Genomic DNA, 25,833 nt, shown 5'->3' with positions numbered 1-25,833 from the left:
CTTACGTACAAGTAAAAAGTTTACCATATTATTTAAATTTGTGCTTTGAAATAATTAAAGGTGCCGATTTTGTTATTCCTGTTTGTATCTTAAGGTTAGATGTCTGTCATTTTACTCAAATGATTGCTCGATGGAAGTGTTATCCAAAAAATCAACCTAGAGTCAGGACAATATACTTGCGAGCAATGTGTTTACTTAGAAAACAAGAGGATTTCGTCGAATTTAAGGAGATGGCTTGAGCAAGTCTAATTCTTGCTTTTTGTAGAAGCGGAAACAAGGACAGTTCAGCTGATAAAGCTAAACAGTTTTTAAGGTCAAAAATAAAGGGAATAAGTGATGAAACAGTGGAAGAAGACTGAAGAAGAAACGGAATCATTATCAGCATCAGGAATGGGTTCACAATACGTATATTAATATTAAAAAAAGGCGGATTGTGAAAATTTTGCTGATGAGGATGATATTAATGGTTATAATCTTCCAGCTTTTGCTTTGAAGGTTAAACAGCTTCGTTTATGTTTCCCAAATTTTACAGAAATATTGAGGAAAGAACGTAATTTTGGAGCAATTAATCCTACGTCAGCGTGTATAGAATCATATTTTAATGATTTAAAACATCGCTCTTTCAAAATTTACGGACTTCCTTTTCGACTTGATAAATTTATTGCAATATATGTCTTGGAAATAATCAAGAAATTGCTTGAAGCTGCAGCTGGATCTTTAACAATAACAGAAGATGGACAAATTGAAGCAGTTTTAAAATCATCAAAGACGCCAAAACATGAAACTAAAAAAAGAAAACTTAATAATAATGAAGTTATTAAAGAAATTCTGGATTTTTGTAAGAATTTTTGTAAAATTTTTGTAGTTTTCAAGAGGTCGAAAAAGATTTCGTAACTGACGTCGTAGATTCTGAAGATTCTTTGAAGGAAGTTACTGACTTTAAAAATATTCAGAACTCAAAACCAAAAAACAGAAAAAGGAATGGGGCTCAATATGATGAAATTTGTCCCGAATTCGAGCCATCGTGTGAAAAATTAACAAATTCTCCGATTTTGACAAATGGAAATCGTTGCAAAAACATCAGGGAAGCAACTTCTGTTACAATTGTCACAAATACTTGTGCGTTTGACAGTTTAGTGCACATCCTGAGCATGTAAATTTTAAACAATTCTTTTTATAATGAAAAAATTAACAATGCTCTTGGCGCAATATTCTCCTTTTCAAAACATTTTATTAACAATAAATTATGTGCTTCAGTTTTTAAAGAAAGAGCAAAGATTCTTCGTGAAGCAAATGTAACAAATACGGAGAGCACGGAATATTGTAAAAATAAAGCCAAGAAATTATTCCTTAAAATAATAAAAGTAAACGCATTATCCAATGTCACAGATCTTGCTATTCAGCTTTTTGCTGACTTACCAAGCTACAGCATCGAATATATTTGTGTACAACATGTTCACAATGTTCCACTGATACATATGTCCTAGCACACATTAACTTACAAGATATACAGTCCTTAGGTATATCCAATTTACAACAAGCATTAAAATCTCCGATTAAAAGAAACAATGTTTGTTGCTCTAAAATATTTAAAGCAAATATTGACTACGGAGCTCATCTTTTAATCTCTGTTGAAATTAAAATGAAAAATGAAGTACAAATGTCTGATATATCCATAAAAATTACAACAGAAGGAATAAATTACGGTATAGCAGGATTTGTTGCTTATGAAGGACTGTATGACTTAAGTGTACCTGGACATTATGTAGCTTATGTTTACGTTGGTAGGAGATGGTTGAAATATGACGATTTGTCATCTTCAAAATTACCTCAAAGAATAGACAGTAAAGAAATCATAGATCTGCATTTTTTCATCTACGTTAAACTTATGTATTCCCAAGAAGCACGTAATATATCCTCAATATCAAGGTAATATTACACGTGAGATTCGTAATATAACGCTGTAATATTACAGTAATCTTACAGTGATCTTAAAATGTCCGCCTCAAGGTAATATTACTGTAATATTAACGGTAATATTACAGTAATATTACAGACTGATTTGAGTTATTCATAAAGCATAAAAAACGTAAATATATTATAAGTCAATTTGGCTTGTTGGTAAAACTCTCGACTCGTGTGCTTTGAGTTCGGGGTTCGATTCCCTGGATGGGTAGATTTTTTTCGTAAAGAAATGTTCCCATAATATTACTGTAATATTCTCTTGTAATATTACCTTAATATTACGGTATAATATTACTGTAATATTACCGGTAATATTAGCTTGAGGCGGACATTTTAAGATCTCTGTAAGATTACTGTAATATTACAACGTTATATTACGAATCTTACATGTAATATTACCTTGATATTGAGGTTATATTACGTGCTTCTTGGGTTATTAATACAAATTGGCTAAAAACATAAAAATTATTAGCAAAAGTGCAATTTTCTTCAAAATTTCTGTAATAACTTCTTTAGAAGAAGTTTGAATAATTAATTAGTTGATACAATTTATTAAAAAATACAATTTCACAAAAAAGTTAAAGCATCATGAATGTTCAAATAATTTAAAAAATTAAATAGTATACAATAATGATATTTGTAAAAAATATTTAAGTTTTATAAATATACTTAAACTTAATAGCAAGATAGTGTTTAAACTATCAAATTTTTTAAACACGCCACCAAGTTAAAACACTTCAACTTGATGCCAGTCCTAAGCCTGTAAAGTGTGAAGGAAAAATTTTGATTTTTATAAACATTCAATTAGAAATACCGCTGCACCACTCGACTGACTCTCGCTCTTGACACCTTCACCGTACCGCACAGGCGCGGTGTTGGTGGGGGTATCTCACACGTTGATTGGCTTCTGCCATGTGGGAAGGGGAAGCGGCGGATGAGACAAAGTAGAGGCGCATAAAGACTGCAATTTTCCTGACTCGCTCTCAGTCGCCCCCAATCTTCAACGGAGCAACAAGTCAGTTAACTCAACTAACTCTCTCACCAGTCAAGCTGTCGCGGAACCAGCCAACTTCTTAACGCCATGTTACCAACCGCCAGCCGTTATAAACAATCTGTCCTTTCCAGGACAAACACCGAACAAAATGTCAAACGTAGGAAATACTTTAAGTTTGAAACCTAAAATAATATGAATTAAAAGTCTGCAGTTCTGTACAATCTGTCCTTTTCAGGACAATGGAAAAAATGAACTTTAGGGAAGAGTGTTACTGTCTTCGGTTAGCACAAGTCAGCACAACTTTGAATTTTTCAAAATTCTCACTTTTGAAAATTTTTGTTAAACAAAAATTAGAAAAAACATGATTTCCTATAGAAAATAGGAATTTTAGGGGAAAGTTTATTGCAATTTTTTTACTGTGCTCGGTTAACATAAGTCGGCACAACTTTTCTTTTTCAAAATTTTCAAAAATTTTGTTTAAAAAAAATTAGAAAAACGTGATTTTCCATGGAAAATATGAATTTTTGGGAAAAGTTTATTAAAAGTTTTGTACAGTTCTCGCTTAGCACAAGTCAGCACAACTTTTCATTTTTAAAAATTCTCTTTTTTGAAAATTTTTGTTTATACAAATTTGAAAAACGTGATTTTCCATGGAAAATATGAATTTTTGGGAAAAGTTTATTAAAAGTTTTGTACAGTGCTCGCTTAGAACAAGTCAGCACAACTTTTCATTTTTAAAAATTCTCTTTTTTGAAAATTTTTGTTTCAACAAATTTGAAAAACATGATTTTCCATAGAAAATATGAATTTTTGGAAAAACATTAGTAAAAGTTTTTTTCTGTGCTCGGTTAGCACAAGTCAGCGGACGTTAAATAAAGTTATTGCAATTTTGAAGCTCCCAATTGAAAGCTGACGTAATTCCGCATCCAATGAGTCCTATATGAACTATTTTGGATTAGAGAATTTTTTATACACAATTTCAATGTTAGCCAATTGTTTATTAACAATCCACTAACCCAAAGTACTTCATATAGGGCTCGTTGGATGCGAAATTATGTCAACTTTCATTTAGTAACGTTCGAATTACGATAAGTTTATTTGTTTATAAAATATATCATTTTTTATTAACTCTAATTAATTAATATCTTGCTGATAACGAAAAAGGACATTTCCATATTTTTTGTGTTGAAAGTATACGTTTCAAACAATTTCTAAAAAAAAGTAAAAAATGACCGATTTTGAAAAAAAGTCAAAAATTTTTTGATTTTTAAAAAAGTTGGGAAAAATTTTGAATTTTTATTGTTCACTAATCAAAAGAGCTCAAAAAAACCTTTGGAAAACATATATGTCAAAATTTTTTTTAATCTACTTATATAACACAGGCACACAAAAAAAAAAGTTGTCTGTTTCTTGAACTACACATATATTTCCTATAGTATTTTGGCCCGCTGAAACCGAATCTGAGCTCAGAATTGCTCCATCACCCTCAGTTTTTTTTTAAATCGACCAAAACCACCCTTAAACGGACAAATTCACACTTCGGAGATAAAAAATAAATCAACTTATTTTTTAAAAAAACCAAATTTTACATCTACGAAACTTTGCTCCACTAACTCAAAAACAGAGCCAGCATTGATCCAGCACCCCCTGAATTTTTTTAATCGAAAAAACTACCCCTAATCTGAAGAATCAAATTCAGGAGGTAAAACAATAAAATAACTGATTAAAAAATTTTATAACCAGATATTTTTACTCCAGCAATGCAAGAAACAAAGCCAGAAATGCTCCCTCACCCTCTAAATTTTTTTTAAATCGAAAAAACCACCCTTAAATAGAAAAATTCAAATTTAAGAAGTAAAAAAATATTAAATTACCGGCTTTTTTTTAAAACAGAACCTTACACGTTTGTAGTTTTGCTCTACTAACTCAATAAAATAACTGATTAAAATTTTATAACTAGGTATTTTTACTTCAGCAATGCGGAAACATACCTGGCTGTAAAATTTTTCAATCAGTTATTATATTGTATTACCTCCTGAATTTGATTCTTCAGATTAGGGGTAGTTTTTTCGATTAAAAAAAATCAGGGGGTGCTGGATCAATGATGGCTTTGTTTTTTTGAGTTAGTAGAGCAACACTATAAACATGTAAGGTTCTGTTTTTAAAAAAAGCCGGTAATTTAATATTTTTTTACTTTTTAAATTTGAATTTTTCTATTTAAGGGTGGTTTTTTCGATTTAAAAAAATTTTAGAGGGTGAGGGAGCATTCCTGGCTTTGTTTCTGCCTTGCTGGAGTAAAAATACCTGGTTATAAAATTTTTTAATCAGTTATTTTATTTTTTTACCTCCTGAATTTGATTCTTCAGATTAGGGGTAGTTTTTTCGATTAAAAAAATTCGGGGGTTGCTGGATCAATGCTGGCTTTGTTTTTTTGAGTTAGTAGAGCAAAACTACAAACATGTAAGGTTCTGTTTTAAAAAAAAGCCGGTAATTTAATATTTTTTTACTTCTTAAATTTGAATTTTTCTATTTAAGGGTGGTTTTTTCGATTTAAAAAAAATTTAGAGGGTGAGGGAGCATTTCTGGCTTTGTTTCTGCATTGCTGGAGTAAAAATATCTGGTTATAAAATTTTTTAATCAGTTATTTTATTGTTTTTTCTCCTGAATTTGATTCTTCAGATTAGGGGTAGTTTTTTCGATTAAAAAAATTCAGGGGGTGCTGGATCAATGCTGGCTCTGTTTTTGAGTTAGTGGAGCAAAGTTTCGTAGATGTAAAATTTGGTTTTTTTAAAAAATAAGTTGATTTATTTTTTATCTCCGAAGTGTGAATTTGTCCGTTTAAGGGTGGTTTTGGTCGATTTAAAAAAAAACTGAGGGTGATGGAGCAATTCTGAGCTCAGATTCGGTTTCAGCGGGCCAAAATACTATAGGAAATATATGTGTAGTTCAAGAAACAGACAACTTTTTTTTTTTGAGTGCCTGTGTAATATTTACACTTTTAATAAATTAAATAATTATTAAGGTTAATAAAAAATGATATATTTTATAAACAAATAAAGTTATCGTAATTATAACGTTACTAAATAAAAGTTGACATAATTTCGCATCCAACGAGCTCTATAATGGAGTAACTTTGGTTAGTGGATTGTTAATAAACAATTGGCTAACATTGAAATTGTGTATAAAAAATTCTCTAATCCAAAATAGTTCATATAGGACTCATTGGATGCGCAATTACGTCAGCTTTCAATTGGTAGTTTCAAAATTGCAAATAATTTTATTTATTTATGAAATATTTCATTTTCTATTAAGGGGTGATTACGGTGATTTTTTTCACGATGTTTTTTTATAGTAAAAAAATATTTATTAGTTACATTTTTTTATGATAAGATAAATATTTTAAAGAGTTAAAACAATTTTTGTTTTTTAACAATCTAATAAAAAATGGCTGCCGAAAGTGGTACATTTTAAAAGTTTGTCACACTTTTTCTCTAGAACATTTAATCTAAAATGAAAAAACCAAAATTTTTCTTAATCTATACTATTTTGGCTATCGTGTAAACTAGAATGAGAAATATTTATTGAAAAAAAACGATTGGCAGACTTTTTTCATTTTTTGACAACAATTTTGCAACTTAAATTGTTTATAACTTTTAAAAATATTAATGGATTTTAAAAATTCTAGTTTAGACGAAAACTACACATGTAAGGAACATATTGTCTCAATTTAAAGTTAATTGGTTGAATAGTTTTAAAATGAGAGTGTGACAAAGTTGAAAATATGCAGTTTTGAGAAAAACGCGTTTAAAATTTTTTAAGTAGAAATTAAACAAAAAAGTGATTCTTACTCAATCGGCGATACCGGTTATATACACAGATCCTTCTTTGGCTTATAAAATATCATTTTCGAGTAGTTTAATGCCAGTAAAGTAGCAGTGAGTGCCTCTGGGCTATTTACTGATACCCGACCGGTATAAACGAGTGCGTTCGCGCGCACGGTGAGTTGTTGCATATTTATATCAGTTCTAGACCTTGGAAATACTTTAGACTAATTTTTCTGTGTACTTAAATAGTTATGCTAACCAAAAATGAAAAAAAAGTTATTTTGATTTTTTGAAAAAAAATCACCGTAATTTCCTCTTAACATTAATTAATTAATTAATTAATTAATATCTAGAAAATAACAAAGAAGGACATCTCAATATTTTTTGTGGTGAATATACACATTTTTAACTTTCAAAAAGAATTAAAAAAGGTCAAAAAAATTTTTGATTTTCAAAAAAAAGGAGAACATTCTTCAAATGTAATTCTCTGTTTCTATCAATCGTCAAGTATCCTGATTAATATATTTCCATTTTCTCCAAGTAAGGTATATATTTATTGCTTTATTTCAAAATAACGTTAGATGATACAATTATCGGAGAAATGGGAGAAGAGATGCGAATTTTAATTAGACAACGCGGTTCATTAAAGAGTAAATATACCAACATTAGTAACAAAATTTGAACAAATTAAAGAAATATTAAAAAAGCTTTGATTCTGTACAAACAAAAGTAGAAGCATTAGCAGATGATAATAGCTTAGAAGAAGAATATAGCGCGAGTAATGAATTTGATGATATTTTAATTGACACGATAACTCAAACTAAAGATTTTATTCATGCAAGACAACCTGAAACTCTTATATCATTTTTATTATGCTGTGGATGATCCATTTCAAATATTTCACATTGCTCACATTCTTCGTCTCCTAATTTAATAAAAGAAATATTCATACTTTTAACTTCGCTGCGGTACATTTCTTACGAACATGATAAATAATTTGGGTATTTCTTGATAAAATCCGTATGCATCCGTTTAATTGTAATTTCTGAAGGCAAGTATAGTACTGAAAGCCAATTTGGTGTTTTCACCATTCTGAGCCTGGCACGCCAATTGGAACGACTTGCCAGTGAAGTGGTTAAAAACAGCTCATAATTGTTATAAACAATTTAGTAGATTAAATACAAATAGCTTGTTTTTTTAACTTTTAGTAATTGAAAACCACCTAATCACAAATATATTAATAACTTTTGACCTAATGCAATATACTGACTTTTTTGAAATACTCGTGATTAAATACCCAGTAAAAAAAAAAGAATTAGGAGTAAGCGAAAAGAATTGGTGGTAACTTAAGCTGAATGCGGTTTGGCGAAAAACCCGAATTGGAACGTTACGGTGAATTATTTTTTTCTTACCGTGAATTCTTTTCTCTTAAACATTTGAATTCGAGTTTGCATTATAAATGAATAAGAATAAATGTTTCGAAGTCTAAAAAGGCCGATTTGGAATAAGAAGTATATAATTTTTTAAAAAGAAATAAAAGTGAAATGTGATAGATTTACCTACAATTTTACCATGTGAGTACTACTCATATGGTAAATTTGTCATATGAACACTACTCACTTGATAAAATCGTCGGTGAATCTGTCACACTTCGCTTTCATTTATTTTTTTTAAATTATATATTTCTTATTCCAAATCGGCTTTTTTAGACTTCGAAGCATTTATTTTATTCATTTATAATGCAAACTCGAATAAACAAACGTCAATTCAAATGTTTAAGAAAAAAGAACTCACGGTAAGAAAAAAATAATTCACCGTAACGTTCCAATTCGGTTTTTTCGCCAAACCGAATTCAGCTTAAGTTACCACCAATTCTTATCGCTTACTCCCAATTCTTTTTTTTTACTGGGTAGGGAATCATAATTGCCAAAAAAACGAAATTAGGCGAAGAAATTTATTTTATTTTCATTTGTTTATAATAATTGTTGCTATTTTAATTTAATTATTGCAAAAAAATTTTTAATAATAGCAAAAACTAAATTGGGCGCTACGTGGAGAATCACCCTTATACATAGGTAATAGAAAAGTTATTCGCTGGTCCAATTTCTTTTAGAAAAATCCCGGAGGTATAAATTTTCAATGTTTCCTGTAATACATTAGACAATCAGATTAGTAAATTCTGGGGAAATAAATGTCGATAAAGGAAATCAAACTCAATGGCGTTCAAAAGATTTTATTAATTCGAGCGAAATTTAGCAAAAAACGAATCCACTAAACAGAAATATATCGAATTCATAAAAGAATATATTGAGGTTGGTCATTTGACTGAAAGTATCCCTGCATTTACTAAACTCGGCATCGTATTTTATACATCCGCTAAAACCTCTACTAGAATATCAGTTAACGATACACTGCACTGAAAAAAAATTTATTTGATTCAAATACTTCAAATTATTTGAAAAATATTTAATTAGTTCAAATACTTTTTATTTGAATCAAAAAAATATGTATTTGTTTCAAATAACTTAAATTATTTGAATCGCACTTATTTGAACCAAATACATCGTATTTGGTTCAATTAAATAATTAATTGAATTGAATAAATGGATTTATTTAATACAAATAATGAGTTACTTGAAACTATTCATTAATTTATTTCACTCAAATATTTCGTTTATTTGATACAAATAAAAAGTATTTGACACAATAAATTAATGTAATTGATTCAAATAAACTGAATTATTTAATACAAATAATTCGTTATTTAATCCTAATACACTATTTTATCAAGACAAATAAAAAATATTTCAATCAATTAAATGTTTATTTGAAACGAAAATAATGAGTTACTTGCAACTATTAATTAATTTATTTCACTCAAATATTTCATTTTTTTCATACAAATAAAAAGTATTTTATACAATAACTTTATTAATTCTAATTAATTAAATTATTTAATATAAATAATGTGTTATTTAATGTTAATACACTATTTTATTGAAGGAAAATAAAATATTTTGATCAATTAAATATTTAAGTGTAATGATAATAATGACTTATTTGATACTATTCATTTATTTATATATATTATTTAATATTCTTAGTCCAAAGTCAAATATTTTTTCATCAACAAAAAATTAATGTTTACAATGATTCAGAACAACGAAAAATGCGTTTTTAATAAAAATATATTTACCCTTTTTTGAAAATTCACCTGGGATGATTCATGCGATAATAATCATGAAGCATATAATTAATTATATTTTATAAATTGCATTTAATTGGAAAATATAATTTAATATCTTAATTTGAACTAAATGATGTTAAGCACTTTTCTGAGTTAGATCTTTTGCAAATTTAAATGGCATCAAGAAGTTAACATTCGTTTGCACGTAGCCTGCGTAGCGTAGTTGGTAAAGCGTTAGACTCATAATCCGTAGGTCGTAGGTTCGATTCCCCCCATGCGTTAGATTTATTTATTTCTCAGGTTTGCGTTTAATAATTATTTCTATGTATGAATTAGTTGAAAAATGAAAATATGCGATCATAGTTTGCAGCAATTACATATTTTTTAATTTATTTATTTGAGTAAGATTTTAATTCAGAAATGGAAGAATTAGTAAATAAATATGTTATTTATTCAATTCAAATTTTGATTTATTTGAATCAAAAAATTCTTACATTTTATGTAAATAAATTATGTATTTGGATCAAATAAAATAATAATTGCCGCAATTAAAGAGGTTTTAGTTTCAATTAAAACAATTACTTATGACAAATAATCGAATATTTGATTAGTAGTATAACAAGGTATGTTCTACGCCACTTACCGTCAGTCGATAATGCAGATTGCTGCATTGCCGACGGAGGGTTTGAGCCTCGGTCGATAAGTTGTCAGCGGCCGGCATGGCAGAATTCTATAGTGACTTTTTACCATCGATCGGTAATGCAGATTAGGAATAAATGAATTGCTATAATTGTGTGGGTACTTTTTTTAGTAATTTAAATTAGATTGAGTCTGTTTTACCGACAGAAATGAATTTTTTTGAAAAGTCACTCACCGAATTTCAATTCCTTATACACTATATAGTGTACTGCAATAAAAAAACATCAAGTAAGTAAGTTTTTAAAGTAAAAAAACGTCATTTAACGTTTTTGTACTCCTTATACACTTTATAGTGTACTGCAATAAAAAAAACATTAATAAACGTTTTTAAAGTAAAAAAACGTCATTAAACGTTTTTGTACTCCTTATACACTGAATAGTGTCTTGGAAATTGAAAAAACATAAATAAATATGTTTAAAATTAAAAAAACGTCAGTAAACGTTTCTGTATTTCTTATACACTGAATAGTGTACTGGAAATTGAAAAAGCATAAAAAAATATATGTTAAATTGTAAAAAACGTCACTAAACGTTTTTACACTCCTTTTACATTAAATAGTGTACTACAAATTGAAAAAATTAAAAAAATGTTTTTAAAATATAAAAAACGTCACTAAACGTTTTTGTAGTCCTTATACACTGAATAGTGTACTGGAAATTGAAAAAACATAAAAAAATATGTTTAAATTGAAAAAACGTCACTAAACGTTTTTACACTACTTTTACACTGTATAGTGTACTAGTAATTGAAAAATCTAAAAAAGATGTTGTTAAATTATAAAAATGTCATTAAAAGTTTTTGAAATCTTTATACACTACATATATAGTGTAGTAGAAATTGGAAAAAATTTTAAAAAATGGGTTTAAAATTAATAATATAATTTTGCGTTTCTTTTAATTATAATACGTCACACAAAGTATTTTAATATATATATACATACACTATTATTATAATATAATTATATTATACTTTTTTCATATAAAAATAATTAAAAACTCTTTCAAGAAAAAGCAAATTCTATATTTATAGATAAGAGGATTTATTTTATTAAAGAATTAAAAATTACATGTTATAATATTAAAATAGAAAAGTTTGAAACGTAAAAGAATAAAAATAGTATCGATGTATTGATTTTTAGAGAGAGACAGCTATAGAACTTTCGACACGAAAGTTCGATTCATTTATTGAATTTATTAAACAAATGTGATTTTTATTACCTAAATTAATACTTAAAAATAAAAAGACAATTATATTCTTACTTGCAGAATATAAATTTAATTATATATTTAAAGTTTTTTTTAAAAAAACAACCTGAAAAAGAAATAAACGTTTTTCGAAATCTGGAAATATCCAGTTGTGCATCTAGAATATTTTTCGATGCGCATGTGCGAAGATTTATATACGAGCTGCGACTTTGAGAGAGCGTAGTTTCTCGACTAAAGCCGCAGCTCGCACGTATTGTCACCAGTTAGTTGCGTCCAGTCGCGTCATTTGTCTATTGTCCAGTGTTCACAAAAAAAAAGGAAAAGAAGAGAAGAAAAAAAAGATGTCAGAAAAGTAAGTATAGTAAAAGTAGAAAAATAAATTAGAATATAATAAAAGAATAGAAAGTGAAAATAATAAAAAATAGAAATAAAAGAATAAAACAATTTAAAAAAAGTGAAAGTGAAAGAAAGTAATGAAAAAAAAATAATAATGTAATATCATAATATATAATAATAATAATAATTTTTATTTTTCAGGAAGGACTGCTGCCTATGCCGGGAGTGTCGGTGCGCCTGTCACCGCTGCTGCTGCTCCTGTCTCCGCCGAGAGGATCGGCGAATATTTGTTGATTTTCCGCTGGCTGCTTTTTTTGGAAACAAGGGTGAGTACAGTGATGTGAACCGCGTCTTCGTCTTTGTTATTCGCGTTTAGTGATTGTCAACCGCGTTTAGTGTTCGTCGTCGGTATCCGCGATCAGTGCCTGTCAACAGCGTTCAGTGTTCGTCGTCTGCAACCGCGTCAAATGATCGGTTTCCTCATCGGCATTCGCGATCAGTGCCTGTCAACCGCGTTCAGTGTTCGTCTTCGGCAACTGCGTCTAGTGATCGGTTTTCTCGTCGGCATTCGCGATCAATGCTTGTTAACTGTGTTCAGTGTACGTCTTCATCGTCGGCATCCGCGTTTAGTGTACGTTTCTTTTGTGAGAATCTGCGTCTAGTGTCTATCGCCGGTATCCGCGCTCAGTGTACATTTTTATGTGGGCATTTGCGTCCATGTCCGACGCGCTTATTGTAGAACCGACTTTATGTGTACATTTTTATCGTGGGTATTCGCGTTCAGTGTTTTATCAACCGCGTCTAGTGTTCGTCTTTCTCATCGGCATCCGCGTTGAGTGATTTTTGATAATGTTTAGTGTTTATTTTTATTGTCAGCATTTGCGTCTAGTGTTCATCTTTCTCGTCAGCATCCGCATTTAGTTTTTTTTAATATAGTGCTTATCGTTGAAGTACAGTCTGTCAGTAAAAAAAAAATGTCAGTGCCTATCGTCGAAGTACAGCCTGTCAGTGATAAAAAAAAAATTCTTAGTGTCTGTGTGCTTTTTTAATATTTCTTGAATTTATTATTGTAGTGATGTACTGTATTAGTGAAAAAAAATTGTAAAGTGTCAGTGGTCGTGTTGTGTTATGTGTCTTTTTCATTCGTGATGCTAATTATCATTTAAACATCAGTGAAAAAAAAAATTATTATGAAATATATCGTGTAGTGTTTTTTAAGGGATTAATTCAATAATTTTTTTGTTTTAATAAAAAGTTAAATTTTTTTAATTTATTATGAAATGTCCGTGAAAATATTGTGTTTAAAAATAAATAAATTTTTTTATATATATTATAATATAGATATATATATTTAATAAAAAAAATTTAACTTTTTATTAAGAAATTTTTTTTTTTTTTTAGAATTCGGTTCCGGAAAAGAAGGCTGATGCACCACCACCACCAACAAAAAAAACATCATCATCATCTTCGTCTTCCTCTTCTTCTTCATCATCCTTGGAGGAAGTAGAGGTAGCAGCAGCAGCAGTGGTGACTGTCTCACCGCCTCCAGTATCACCAGCAGCGAGGCCACCAGTACCACCTCCACCATCGTATGCATCCTCCTCGGCGTTGCCACCTGGACCACCTACATCTGCATCCTCTTCAGCGAGGCCATCAGCACCACCTGCATCCTCTTCAGGGAAGCCACCAACACTACCTGCATCCTCTTCGGCGAAGCCACCAGCACCATCTGCATCCTCTTTGGCGAAGCCACCAGCACCACCTGCATCTTCTTCGGCGAAGCCACCAGCACCACCTGTATCCTCTTCGGCGAAGCCACCAGCACCACCAACGCATGCATCCTCTTCGGTGAAGGCACCAGCACCACCACTACGTTCATCCTCCTTGACGAAGCCGCCAACATCACGTCCACGCGTCGTATCCTCCTCGGTGAAGCCGCCACTCCCACGTCCACGCGTCGTATCCTCTTCGGGAAAGCCGCCAGCACCACTACCACGCTCGTCAGCTGCGATGAAGTCGCCAGTTTCATCATCCTCCTACCACTCATCATCATCATCGATGATGCCACCACCACCGGTTCCACTGAACCGGAAGATGAGTGCGGTAGCTGAACAATCATCTTCCGGTTCAATGGCAATACCTCAAGAGCCCCTCCAAAGTCTTTTGGAGGATCTCTTTTTTACCGATGATGATTTTGAGTGGAAGGAGAACAGTTCAAAAAGAATGACTCCTCTGAAAGTGGTAATGGAGAAGAATAAAAAAAGAAAGATGATGGAGGATATTACAAATAAATAAAAAAAACACCTATACACACGTACACATACACAAAAAATGGTGGTGTAAAAAAATAAATAAAAATATAATAGATTTAATTTGTTTTAATTTTTTTCTCTCATTTTAATAGTTAAAAAAAGATAAATTTATGTTTGGATTTACAACGATGGTTTTTGGATTTTCAACGTTAGTTTTTGATTTTAACGATGGTTTTGGATTTTCAACGTTGGTTTTTTGATTTTAACGATGGTTTTGGATTTTTAACGATGGTTTTGGATTTACAACGATGTTTTGGATTTTCAACGTTGGTTTTTTGATTTTAACGATGGTTTTGGATTTTTAACGATGGTTTTGGATTTTCAACGATGGTTTTTGGATTTTAACGATGGTTTTGGATTTTTAACGATGGTTTTGGATTTTCAACGTTGGTTTTTTGATTTTAACGATGGTTTTGGATTTTCAACGTTGGTTTTTGGATTTTCAACGATGGTTTTTGGATTTTCAACGATGATTCGACACATTTAATAAGGTTTCTCAATATTAAAAAACTGCAGGATACCAACGAAGTACTTTTCGAATTCTTAGACTACAAAATTCCAACGATGATATTTAAATAAAAAAAACTTAAAATATTGTAGATTCTTATTGAAATTTTTAAAATAAAATTAACGTTCTATTAATAAAAATTTCTTTTAAAATTTTTAATACATAAATCACAAAATAGTAAGTCAATAAAACAACTTGCATTATAAACAATTTTCTTTTATTGATATTTATCAATTATGTTTTACAATTATAGTACATTTTTATTGAGTTTTGAATTTGAAAACATTATATGGTCCTCCAAAATAGTATAAATAAAGGTTTTGTGATCTTGCGGATTCTGCCAAGTTCTCGAACGTATTTTCAGGATCATCCTCGAAGGCTTTTGCGATTCTGCCAGGAAGGAATACGTTAAACTGTTTATCTAGTTCGGCTACTATTCTGGAACCGTATTTTGTGGAAACTTGTCGAAGACTTGAAACCATATATTTTTTTTTCAATGTCAACTCAGACATCGGTTTCGTAGGTAACACACCTTCCATGTTGCACAATTTATTGATTTTAGTTAGGTCCAGTTTTTTAGTAGTCATTATTTTTTACTTTCACTTTATTTTCAATGATACTTTGTACTGTTCTTTTTTAATGTTTCGTAGCAGTTGTGAATTTTGAGACTGAAGACATCGCTGTTGTCTTCTGTTTTTATAGGGACAGTTATCCCCACCCCCTCTCTACTAATTAAAACCTTCTAGAACTTTGTATAATACGTATGTGAAATGACAATTAATGCAGGTCTAAGCAAGTTAAAACACAATTTTTTTTTAAATTTATTTTGTTTATTATTAAACAAATCTTAATCTAAAAGTTTACATTTTTTTTTCTAAAACATAGAATCACAACTTGTGTAATAATCTCTTAACGTAGTCAGGTTGGTGTCCACAGTATCATGCCCAGAGGAAGAGGATTCTTGAACATCATCCTCTTGAGTACCTATAATGCACTGGGTACTCGATGACGTTGTTGCAGTGGGATTCAAGAACCAAGCTTTTAGAGCCATAACGTTGCGAACTGCACAGTTATGGTACCAGGTTTGGCAATGGTGATGACACAGTGGGGGAATGGCACTGTGCAGTTTCTTCAAGGCAGGGCAGCCCAATTCTTCAACATTGCACACGTTGGTTACAAACACCTCCAACCATTTCTTTTTTTCAAGCCCTTTGACGAAAATTCTGCGAGCTCCTCTCAGAACATCTTGAAGTAAAAGTCTCACTTCTTCATAGGGTATGTCACCTGCAGACCAATCTATCCCGTGGTAATTGCGTGTTAACCAAAGATTTTCACTTTTATAGCGTGCAGGTAAAGACTTCCAGGAACATGGTGGTTCAAACAAGTACACTAGAGGTTGAGCGTCTTCCTCAAGAGGCATTATTGCCAATTCTTTAAAAACAAATTCGTTGAATGGCTTTTTGAAGCCTTGAACATCAACAATGAACTCCATGTTGATAGTATACTGAATGTTTGGTGTGTATGTCTCTGCTTTTATACCTTCTTCCCCCACCATAACCAATATTTACCCCCACCACTACCTCCTTTTTCAGGTTTAAACAAGTTTTTTAACTTCTCCACTGATTGGTTTGTATTGGATAATACGATCGTGTATAATTAGACAGTAGGCTGCAGTTTCAGCAGGAAAATTGTTTCTTGACTCAAACTCCAAACGCACATCTACTGAAGCTTGCTTAAGAAATTCATTTTGCTTTGAACAATCGATAACTATTAATGGAACAGCATCCTTGAAATCAATTTTCTTTAACAAAGGTTCTGGCTCTTTATCATAGTAAATGCGTTGGAAGTTTGCATACATCTCGTACAACAATGCAAATTGATTGTGTTCAATATCCAAATTTAAATTTCCATAGGGATAGTATTGAGAATTTAAAAATAATTTGACATTTGTAATGTCACAGTGGTCAAAGCGATTAGCATACCGCTTTAGTTTATCCTTTCTACTAGTTTGAAAACTCAGCAAGACATAACGCGGTTTTTCAAGTTGCGTTGACGTTTTCACTGTCCATACATGTTTTGAGGTGGTGGGAAGTAAAGGATATTCATACAAATCCCAGGCTCTAAAACTCATTGTAATGAATGAATCTTTCTCAATTGATTGAAGTAAACGTATTTTATGACGATCAGCAGCCATTATATATGGCATCATCCACTCAATCTTGTAAAGTGTTATCTTAAATTGTTCAACGTCTTGTCCTTGAATAATTGCATTGATGTCACTACGTGCACGCGTCATGATGAGTTCATGTTTTGCGTTTACAATGACTTTTCGATAATCTTCAGCAAATCCTAAGATCAAACTTAGCGGTATTGTGACATCAAAATATCCATCATTATTTGCAAGTGTTGTATCGATCCAGCCTGCATTCTCTATGATATTACGTTGTCCCAACGTAAGTGATACATATCCCTTCATCGTGCTTGTGAGACCAACATTTTTACAATGATCAATCTCTATAGCATTGAGCTCATAGCGAATATCATCAAATAGAAAACAGATGGCGTTGGTAACTAGAGATGTTGCTGCTGTTGCCGTAACTCCATCAGCTTTTGTTAAACGTCCAGATATGTGTAAAGTACTTTTGCTGGGTAGAATACACAAATCTTGATGTTGAATGACAATTCTTATTTCATCGCTGTTGTTGTAAGATGAGGAGGATGCGTATGGTTGATGAGCGTGAATCTCGTAATGTGAAACAGACTCATCAAACTGTACTCCTGCGTGAATGTTTAAAACGTTTTCCATTGTTGCAACATATAGAGAAAATCAGTATTTTGGAAAGGACGTTTAAATCTTTTTTTCCACGAGGTATGATTTTGAGTCCTAATTGTTTTAAGAAAATCTTGTTCTGTGGTGTTAGCACTTTGTGTACTGGTTGCAGACTGATGCTTTTCTGACATGTTGGGTAATTTAAAAGGTTTCTTGCTCCTCCTCCTCCTTCTTTTTCTATTTTACTATTGTATACAATACCCATTACAATGTTTTTACATAAAGACGTACAGTTATAATTTCTCCTCGAAAATTGACCAAATCTCCGTCTTGATCAATTATGCGCAGCTGTATACTGTGTATTGTCTTCACAGCAAGCGGAAGATAAATGACATGTGTTGGTAATTCCACAATCTTATATCCTGGAGGAACAGTTGGAAAAAACTCGTGGATTGTATGACTTATTCTTCCATTGATGTAGGCACCTGTTGTAATATTACATTCTACTCTCAAGGCATTCACCTTGAGAATAGCAACAGGTAAATCCGATGTATGAGTCATGTTTGCCTGCAAAATGCGCGGTGTAAATCCTAAAAGACGTCCAGCTGAATCTACAGGTTGAAAATCTATGTCTCGATTGCACTTTATTTCACTGCGTAGAGTATTGTTGTTTGGTTTAATCTGAATAAAAATATTGTCACGTGCTGCTACCTTCTGCACATAGTTATTCATATCTTCAATTTCATAGCTACCAGTAGGTATATCCACAATCGTATCTCCAACATAGATTTTATTGTTCTTCCCTTCTTCAATGTTAGGTATTGCATTAAATGTGAGCAATTCCACGAGACCAAGTGCATAACTTTTGGAAGGAGAGAGTTCAATTGGAGGAAAGTAAATAGCCTCCAGTATGGAAGTATTGCCAGTAAGCGTAAGAGTAAACGATTCATCCATGATGAATTTACACTCTCTACTGACTCTCAACTTTTTATGACACTCACTTATATAGATTGTAATTATCTTTTTTATCGAGTTGCTTACACAAGAATTTCAAACATAAATGTCCACATACAATACTGTCATATTTTTGATATCTTTCGTGGTTGTACTGTATTCTACTATCAAAACCAAGATAGTCTACCAGATCCGTAGGTGGTCGAAGATTGCCAAAACTATCAAAGTATAAGACAGTGTTGCCTAATTTTTTGTATGCAACCCAATGTGTTCCAGGACCGTTCTTGTCATCAAGATTTACAATAGCTGTTTCGCTATAAAGTGGTCCTGATATGGGTAGTTGATTACGCATAAAAACACCACGAAAATGAGGTATTTTTACTGCTTTAGCATATTTGTGTAAATCAGCGTCTGTAAGTGCACGATGTGGCAGTTTTACAAGGTTTTTTTTTATTCACTCGTTTTACATGTAGTCCCTTTCCACGAGGATAAGGTTTCATGTGCAAACCCAAACCTTTTTTGTATGGTTTTAGGTGTAGAACTTTTCCTAAGGCTATAGCTTCTATTGTTTGATTATGTCGCTTTTCCTCTTGAAGTTGTTGATTAGCTGCATTCGCATCATTTACAGCCTTTGCTATACCAGCTGCTCCACCGGAAAGAGCTCCAAGTGCACTAAGTCCAGCAAAGACGGGTATCAGAGGAAGAAAACCACCAACTTTTGAAGGTAATGGTATAATGCGTGGTTGATGAACATTCTTTTTTCCACCAGCTGATTTAATAACATCTTGCGCTCCCCTCAGTGCAGACAGAATTGTCATAGTTGCATCACCTCTTGGTATCATCGTTTTCTTAGCTGCAGCAACAACTTTTCTAAATTTCACTTTATTGTTCTTGCGTTTTCTTTGGGTTCGGCGTTTTATTTTATTCTTCCTTCCCTTCCTCATCTTTAGACCCATTCCAAGTTTAGATTTAGCTCTCATTATGTTTTCTATTGCCAAAGCTGCTGCTTTTTCACTAAATTTAGAGTCTTTAGCAAAAACACGTTGTAACGCCTTATCAGCTAATACTTTATCAGCAGAATTTCTTGCTGCCACGTCTTCTCGATTTTGTGAGTAGGCAATGTCGTGTTCCTTACACGCTGCGTCCAGTGGATTTATACCAGGATCACCGCGCGCAAGACGTTTAGCGAGTTTTGTTCCTGGACCACAGTACTGATATCCAGGTAAGTGTAATTCAAACGGTAAACGATTTATAACCTTATTGAGGAGACCTTTACCACAATGACGACGTTTACCACGATGCTTAGGAGATTTTCGTTTTCTGCAATGTACAATCATTCCTCACTGCACCTTGGTACACATACAACTGATGAAAATCCTATAAAAGTGTTGTATTTATACCGTTTTAGACAGTAACTTTAAAGATGCGGTTCACAACACAACCGGTTAAACTTCCAGTTGTCAACTTTGACAATCTTATTCAGCAACAGTCTGTCAAGAGAAAACGACACAGCAGTCTACTTCCTGACAGTATTCGTGTAGTCTTTTGTGGACCATCAAATTGTGGCAAAACAAATGCACTACTTGCTCTTATATTACACCCAAATGGCTTACGTTTCGATAACGTATACATTTACTCAAAATCTCTAAAACAACCAAAATATAAATTTTTAGAGCGAGTATTAAAAGCTGTAAAGGGTGTACAGTACTTTCCATACAGTGAACATGAGGAAGTAATATTACCGAGTGAAGCTCAATCAAATTCAATTATTGTTTTTGACGATGTTGCTTGTGAAAAACAAGACAACATCAGAGCTTTTTTCTGCATGGGTAGACATGGTCATGTGGATAGTTTCTATTTATGTCAATCATATGCACGTATTCCTAAGCATCTAGTTCGTGATAATGTTAATCTACTGGTACTCTTTCGTCAAGATGAGAAAAACCTGAAACATGTGTATTATGATCATGTAAATACTGATATGTCATACACACAATTTCGTGATCTTTGTGCAGCTTGCTGGAATCTTGAAAAACATGGATTCCTTGTCATTGATAAAGACAGTGATATTAATGAGGGTAGATACAGAAAAGGTTTCGACTGCTTTATCATTCTTTAAATACGAGTGACGTGACCTTTATTGTGTTAATACTGACTGTCACAGCACAATGTCAACGTTTCACAAGGAAAAAAATGTTCTTCATCAAATTGCTAAAGCTAGCGAAGCAATTCGACGTAAGCATCGATCGCTCAAGCTGGGCAAAGAAGCTGCTGAACATACGTTGAATACAACATTCAAGCCGATAATTATGCCTCTTCAAAAACTTGTTGACATGTCACGTTCAACAACGGGAATTAAAGTAGAACCAATGAAACAAGAAGTTAAAAAAGAAGAGAATGAAAATACTTCCTTTACTACCGCTGTAAATGAAGATGATGATGATCAAACTCTAATTGATGATTATAATGCAACAACAACAACACCAACCACTCCTGAAACTTATGACTACTTAACAAATAAATTTCTAAGGTTATTGCAACAAAACCGCAAACAATATTTAGATATGATTTATGGAGTGCGTAAACTCGATAATGGTACTCTGATGATAGGTAACTCACCTATTCATTTTGAGGGACAGTACATTGACGTTGGTGGTAAACGTTACTTTAAAACTGTTGGTCTGATGGAATTGCTTTTTCGACAAACTCCTGATGAGTCATTGATAAGTGATTCTGATCTTAAGACGTATAAAGAAATTTTGATTGACACAAATGCACACAAAAAGCACTACAGCCCAAGTGGTCCGACTCGTACTAGCAAAACACTAAAGTATAAAAATTTTATTGCCAAATTGGTACCATCATCATCATCATCATCATCATCATCTAACAGGCGGTCCTCAAAAAGTGGTGGAGCATTACCTAAATTCATGACAAATAGCAAAAATATCAACACTGATTACGTCTACTGGGATGATCCGAATGAACTGGTGGATCGACTTCGTCTACTAGTTGCATCTCAGGCAGCTGGAAATCCTAGTCACAACAATGAGATCATCTCCATCATTGAAGAACTGCGTGAAGCAAAAATTATATATTAGACGTGAATATTGTCATCACTGGTCAGTTGAAAAATGAGTCTTGACGTGTTTGGACGTCATCTGGAGAAATCATCTGGGACATCAAGTCGTGGACCACCTGGAATAGGATTTAAATTCAACGCTGATGGTAACTACGACATAGAAGGTAAAAGAATTTGCAACGTTGCTGCGGCTGTAGCGGCAGATGACGCAGTAACATTGCAACTTGCACGGCATATGATAGATAGCGAAGTACGTCTGCTGTATCAAGTCACATCTTCACAGAGGAAAGAGATTGATAACATTGACCTGTTGCTAAAAATTTACGAAGACTCATTAAATGAAAGACTCATTAAGCTGGAACGAGAAATAAATCAAAATTTATCATATCGAAACGCTGAAATTCTTAAAGAATTAGATACTCGCTTAAGCGCTTTGGAAAATGAACGACAAAAAGTTAACAGTAGTGACTGAACTTCATAAACCAGCTAGAAGAAACTATCCACGACGTCGTGTACACATGCGTAGTATCGATGAAACTTGGCAGGCAGATTTAGTAGAAATGATACCCTATGCAAAAAAAAAACAAAGGCTACAAGTACTTGCTCACAGTTATCGACAATTTTTCAAAGTATGCTTGGGCTGTTCCTGTCAAAAGTAAAAATGCAAACGACGTTACTGCAGCAATGAAATCCATACTTGTACAAGGACGTATACCAAAAAATTTACACACTGATCAAGGAAAAGAGTTTTACAATACAACTTTTAAAAGTCTAATGTCACATTATGGCATTCACTTGTATTCAACACATAGTAATCTAAAAGCATCTATCGTTGAACGTTTTAATCGTACACTTAAAAATAAGATGTGGCCACAATTTAATTTAAGAGGCACTTACAAGTGGATAGACATTTTACCGCAACTTGTCTCGCAATACAACGACACAAAACATCGAACGATTGGTATGAAACCGAAAGACGTCACTGCTGCTGATGTAGAGGACCTCAAGTGGCGTTTTATTGCACTACGAAAAATACCCATCAAGCATCCAAAGTTAAATGTTGGTGACAAAGTCCGTGTCAGCAAGTTTAAGCACATCTTCGAGAAAGGATACACTCCCAACTGGACAACTGAGATATTTACTGTCGATCGTGTTATGCACACAACTCCAATCACTTACAAGCTAAAGGATTATCAGGATCAACCCATCGCTGGCGGCTTTTATGAATTTGAATTACTTAAAGTTAAACAACCCGATATTTATTTAGTAGAAAAAGTTTTAAAGAGACGTGGCAATAAACTTTTTGTTAAATGGCTAGGCTTTGACCATACGCACAATAGTTGGATAGCAAATACAGATCTATAAGCAACATTGAATTAACGTTGAATCAATGTTGAATCAACGTTAAATCAATGTTGATTCAACGTTAAATCAATGTTGAATCAACGTTAAATATATCTACATTTACTGTGATTGTACTAAGTATAGTATTTCTATCATTGTAATAAGTATAAGGTTTATTAAATAAAAAGATGTTATATAAAGTATTTACATTTTATGTGTTTTATTTACTTTACATAAAAATTATTTAAAAAATCTCTCTCTCATTCTTCCATATCATTTTCCTCGACTTCTCTAATTCTAAAATGTCCCAACGCAAGGGTATCAGTACTATTTGACAGTAAGAATCGCTTATCGTCATAAGAACTAAGTGCTAGTTTTGTTTGACGAATCGTTTCTACATTATGTAATCGCGACCGAATAAGATGTTGAGTTCGCGTTTGCTTTATATTTTCTCGAAGGCACTCTTTATAATCATCAAAAGTAATAGTTTTCTTTACAATGTTAGATTTTACACCTTTTGCTTTTTTAACTCCGTCCACACCGTTTATGCGTATACTATACATTTTACTCCGCAGACCAACAAACTCGGTTATGATTTTTCCACTACATTCATCTTTCATAAGACCTAATACTTTTTTGTTGGCCTGCGGCATTCCATACACATTGTTTACTGGGTAATCGGAAGTGTCAAATTTCTGAATATCATTCTTCATATCTTCATATACATCTACACATTTTAATTCATATATGAAACTGTCTGTATCCGTGTATAATAACTTACACTTGTCACCATACTTTTTACGCACGTAGTCGTAGTGAAATTCATACATTAATATCTTTGACACATCAAGTACAGTGAGGCCGATATAGATGGGTTTGTTGAACAGAACTTCCAATCTACGCAATTCAATAGCGACAAGGTTTTCACTGAAAATCGCTCGACTATGAAAATTTGGTTTCGCTATTAAAGCTTCAGCTCCATACCTTCCCTCCCACTTTGTCACAAGTTTAACATTTACATATTTTCGAACATTTTCCATTGTTTTTCCATAAACGGCATTATTCATTAATTTAAATAAATTTTTTTCAAAATCGTTCTTTGCATTTGCTCTAAGATTAGTATTATAGTCGATATAACTTTTAAGCCACGTTGATTGTGAAAATTTAATAACACGGTATATTCGACGCAATACTAATCCATTTGCTAGAGCTTGTTTTAGAGTGCGATAATGAAGAACATATTTTTGTTTCGGTGAGAGGGTTGTAAGGAGCTTTGCTTGATTTGAACCTAGTGGACTCGCATGTTCTGGACAAAACGGTAAATCGTTATGTTCATCATGGAGCTCTTGCGGGTAATCCAAGTCGACTTCTAAGATGTAACCGAATGGTGCATCATCCGGAATATTAAAATCAAAGCTATCGTCGACATTGGACACCCACTCAAATTCTCCATGAGGAAGCGGTTGTCCCATTGCCCACCCATACAAATTGTTTTCATCCAAGTACACAATGTACACACTCTCCTCACTTTCGTTGTAAGCTGTCATGTACTTGTTGTTGGCAGCCGAGTAACGGTTAGAGCATTGACTCACACCGCCTCGTTTGCCTTGCTCAATCATCAACAGCATGTCAACGTCAGTGAAGAGTTCTAATCGTATATTTGTGTACTTAAGCATAGCGTCCCATGTTAGGCCCGGTGTTGTGTAATAATTCGCAGGGTCTAGATCATACACACTACAACACTGCTCACGAAAACCCTCGAAAACATCGGCGAGAAGTAAAACATCAGTTTTGAGGTACAATTTGACGTAGTCACCTAAAGTTTGACACTCAAATGCAGACCATACATTCTGTGCATGTCTATAGTCATCATCAGAAATTGTGGAATCGTTTAGCGTGCTATAAAAATGTTTTTTCGCTGGTAGTTGCGTTTCACTAAGTCTTTCTTTTTTATCTAGATATTCATAAGGAAAAACACCTTTTCGCGTTAACAACTCAATTTTTTCCCTCTCTATATCGAAAAACTCAGCATTGATACACTTGTATTCGGTGAGATATGATGCTAACTTCTCGAGAGATGAAGCAAGAAACCTGAATGAGTCTATAAATCGAAATTTGATCCGCGTATTTTCCACATATTTTGTGAAAGAAATATACTTTTCTTTATTGAGAGCAAGAACTTTAACTTTTCCATTGAATTGTGTAGCTACATCCCTAATGATGAAGTGAGCATCGTATCCACTCAAGTTGTGAAATACAACGGGAATAACACTACAGTCTTGGTAGATGAGATTGCAGTATTCGTGTGCAGCCCCACGATATTTTCCAGTTAAGTGGCAGTGATCGCGAACCTTCTTAAACTGTGGACGTATTGGTTTTTTACAAATATGACACATCACTGCACAAACAAAGTCTTCTTTTTCTTTAGCTGTTAGTGGATACATAGCTACTGGAGTGACAAAATTTGTTCAAATTGTAACGCTATTTGCTGCAACTCCAGGGCAAACCATTCTGCTGGATTCACATCCACATCTGGACACGATTTATAAACCGACATTGAGTCATTAAAACTACATTTCAAGTAGTAACCAATGTCGATTACTTGATGCTGCTGAATAACTTTAGTGGTAGATTGTTTGGAATTGTGGTCTT

The 25,833-nt window shown here is 32.7% G+C and overlaps 3 protein-coding genes across 3 annotated transcripts; 1 reads left to right on the top strand and 2 right to left on the bottom strand.

Moving 5' to 3' along the window:
* The first annotated feature begins 1,660 nt into the window (after positions 1-1,660).
* Positions 1,661-14,531, top strand: LOC127289545 (uncharacterized). The gene is made up of 3 exons (XM_051317531.1): positions 1,661-1,907; positions 12,413-12,537; positions 13,613-14,531. The coding sequence occupies exons 1-3, from the start codon at positions 1,661-1,663 to the stop codon at positions 14,504-14,506; spliced, it is 1,266 nt and encodes a 421-aa protein (XP_051173488.1). The 3' UTR covers positions 14,507-14,531.
* Positions 14,532-16,625: 2,094 nt separating this feature from the next.
* Positions 16,626-17,837, bottom strand: LOC127289544 (uncharacterized). The gene has a single exon (XM_051317530.1). It carries the CDS (start codon positions 17,835-17,837, stop codon positions 16,626-16,628), a length of 1,212 nt encoding a protein of 403 aa, XP_051173487.1.
* A 5,604-nt stretch (positions 17,838-23,441) lies between these two features.
* LOC127289543 (uncharacterized) lies at positions 23,442-25,625 on the bottom strand. Its single transcript, XM_051317529.1, has one exon. It carries the CDS (start codon positions 25,623-25,625, stop codon positions 23,442-23,444), a length of 2,184 nt encoding a protein of 727 aa, XP_051173486.1.
* Positions 25,626-25,833: the final 208 nt, after the last annotated feature.

The sequence above is a fragment of the Leptopilina boulardi genome, unplaced genomic scaffold, assembly GCF_019393585.1.
Source record: "Leptopilina boulardi isolate dan_hultmark-lab unplaced genomic scaffold, ZJU_Lbou_2.1 LbouV2_44, whole genome shotgun sequence".
Classification (NCBI taxonomy): domain Eukaryota; kingdom Metazoa; phylum Arthropoda; class Insecta; order Hymenoptera; family Figitidae; genus Leptopilina; species Leptopilina boulardi.
This window is presented reverse-complemented; position numbering and strand designations above follow the sequence as displayed.

What these genes read in the sequence shown, in the direction of transcription:
- LOC127289545 (XM_051317531.1), top strand. Translation starts at nt 1,661, where the DNA reads ATGTCTGATATATCCATAAAAATTACAACAGAAGGAATAAATTACGGT. An exon ending in TATGTATTCCCAAGAAGCAC is followed by an intron (nt 1,908 to 12,412) that starts GTAATATATCCT and finishes TTTATTTTTCAG; the next exon opens with GAAGGACTGCTGCCTATGCC. An exon ending in TGCTTTTTTTGGAAACAAGG is followed by an intron (nt 12,538 to 13,612) that starts GTGAGTACAGTG and finishes TTTTTTTTTTAG; the next exon opens with AATTCGGTTCCGGAAAAGAA.
- LOC127289544 (XM_051317530.1), bottom strand. Translation starts at nt 17,837, where the DNA reads ATGGAAAACGTTTTAAACATTCACGCAGGAGTACAGTTTGATGAGTCT.
- LOC127289543 (XM_051317529.1), bottom strand. Translation starts at nt 25,625, where the DNA reads ATGTATCCACTAACAGCTAAAGAAAAAGAAGACTTTGTTTGTGCAGTG.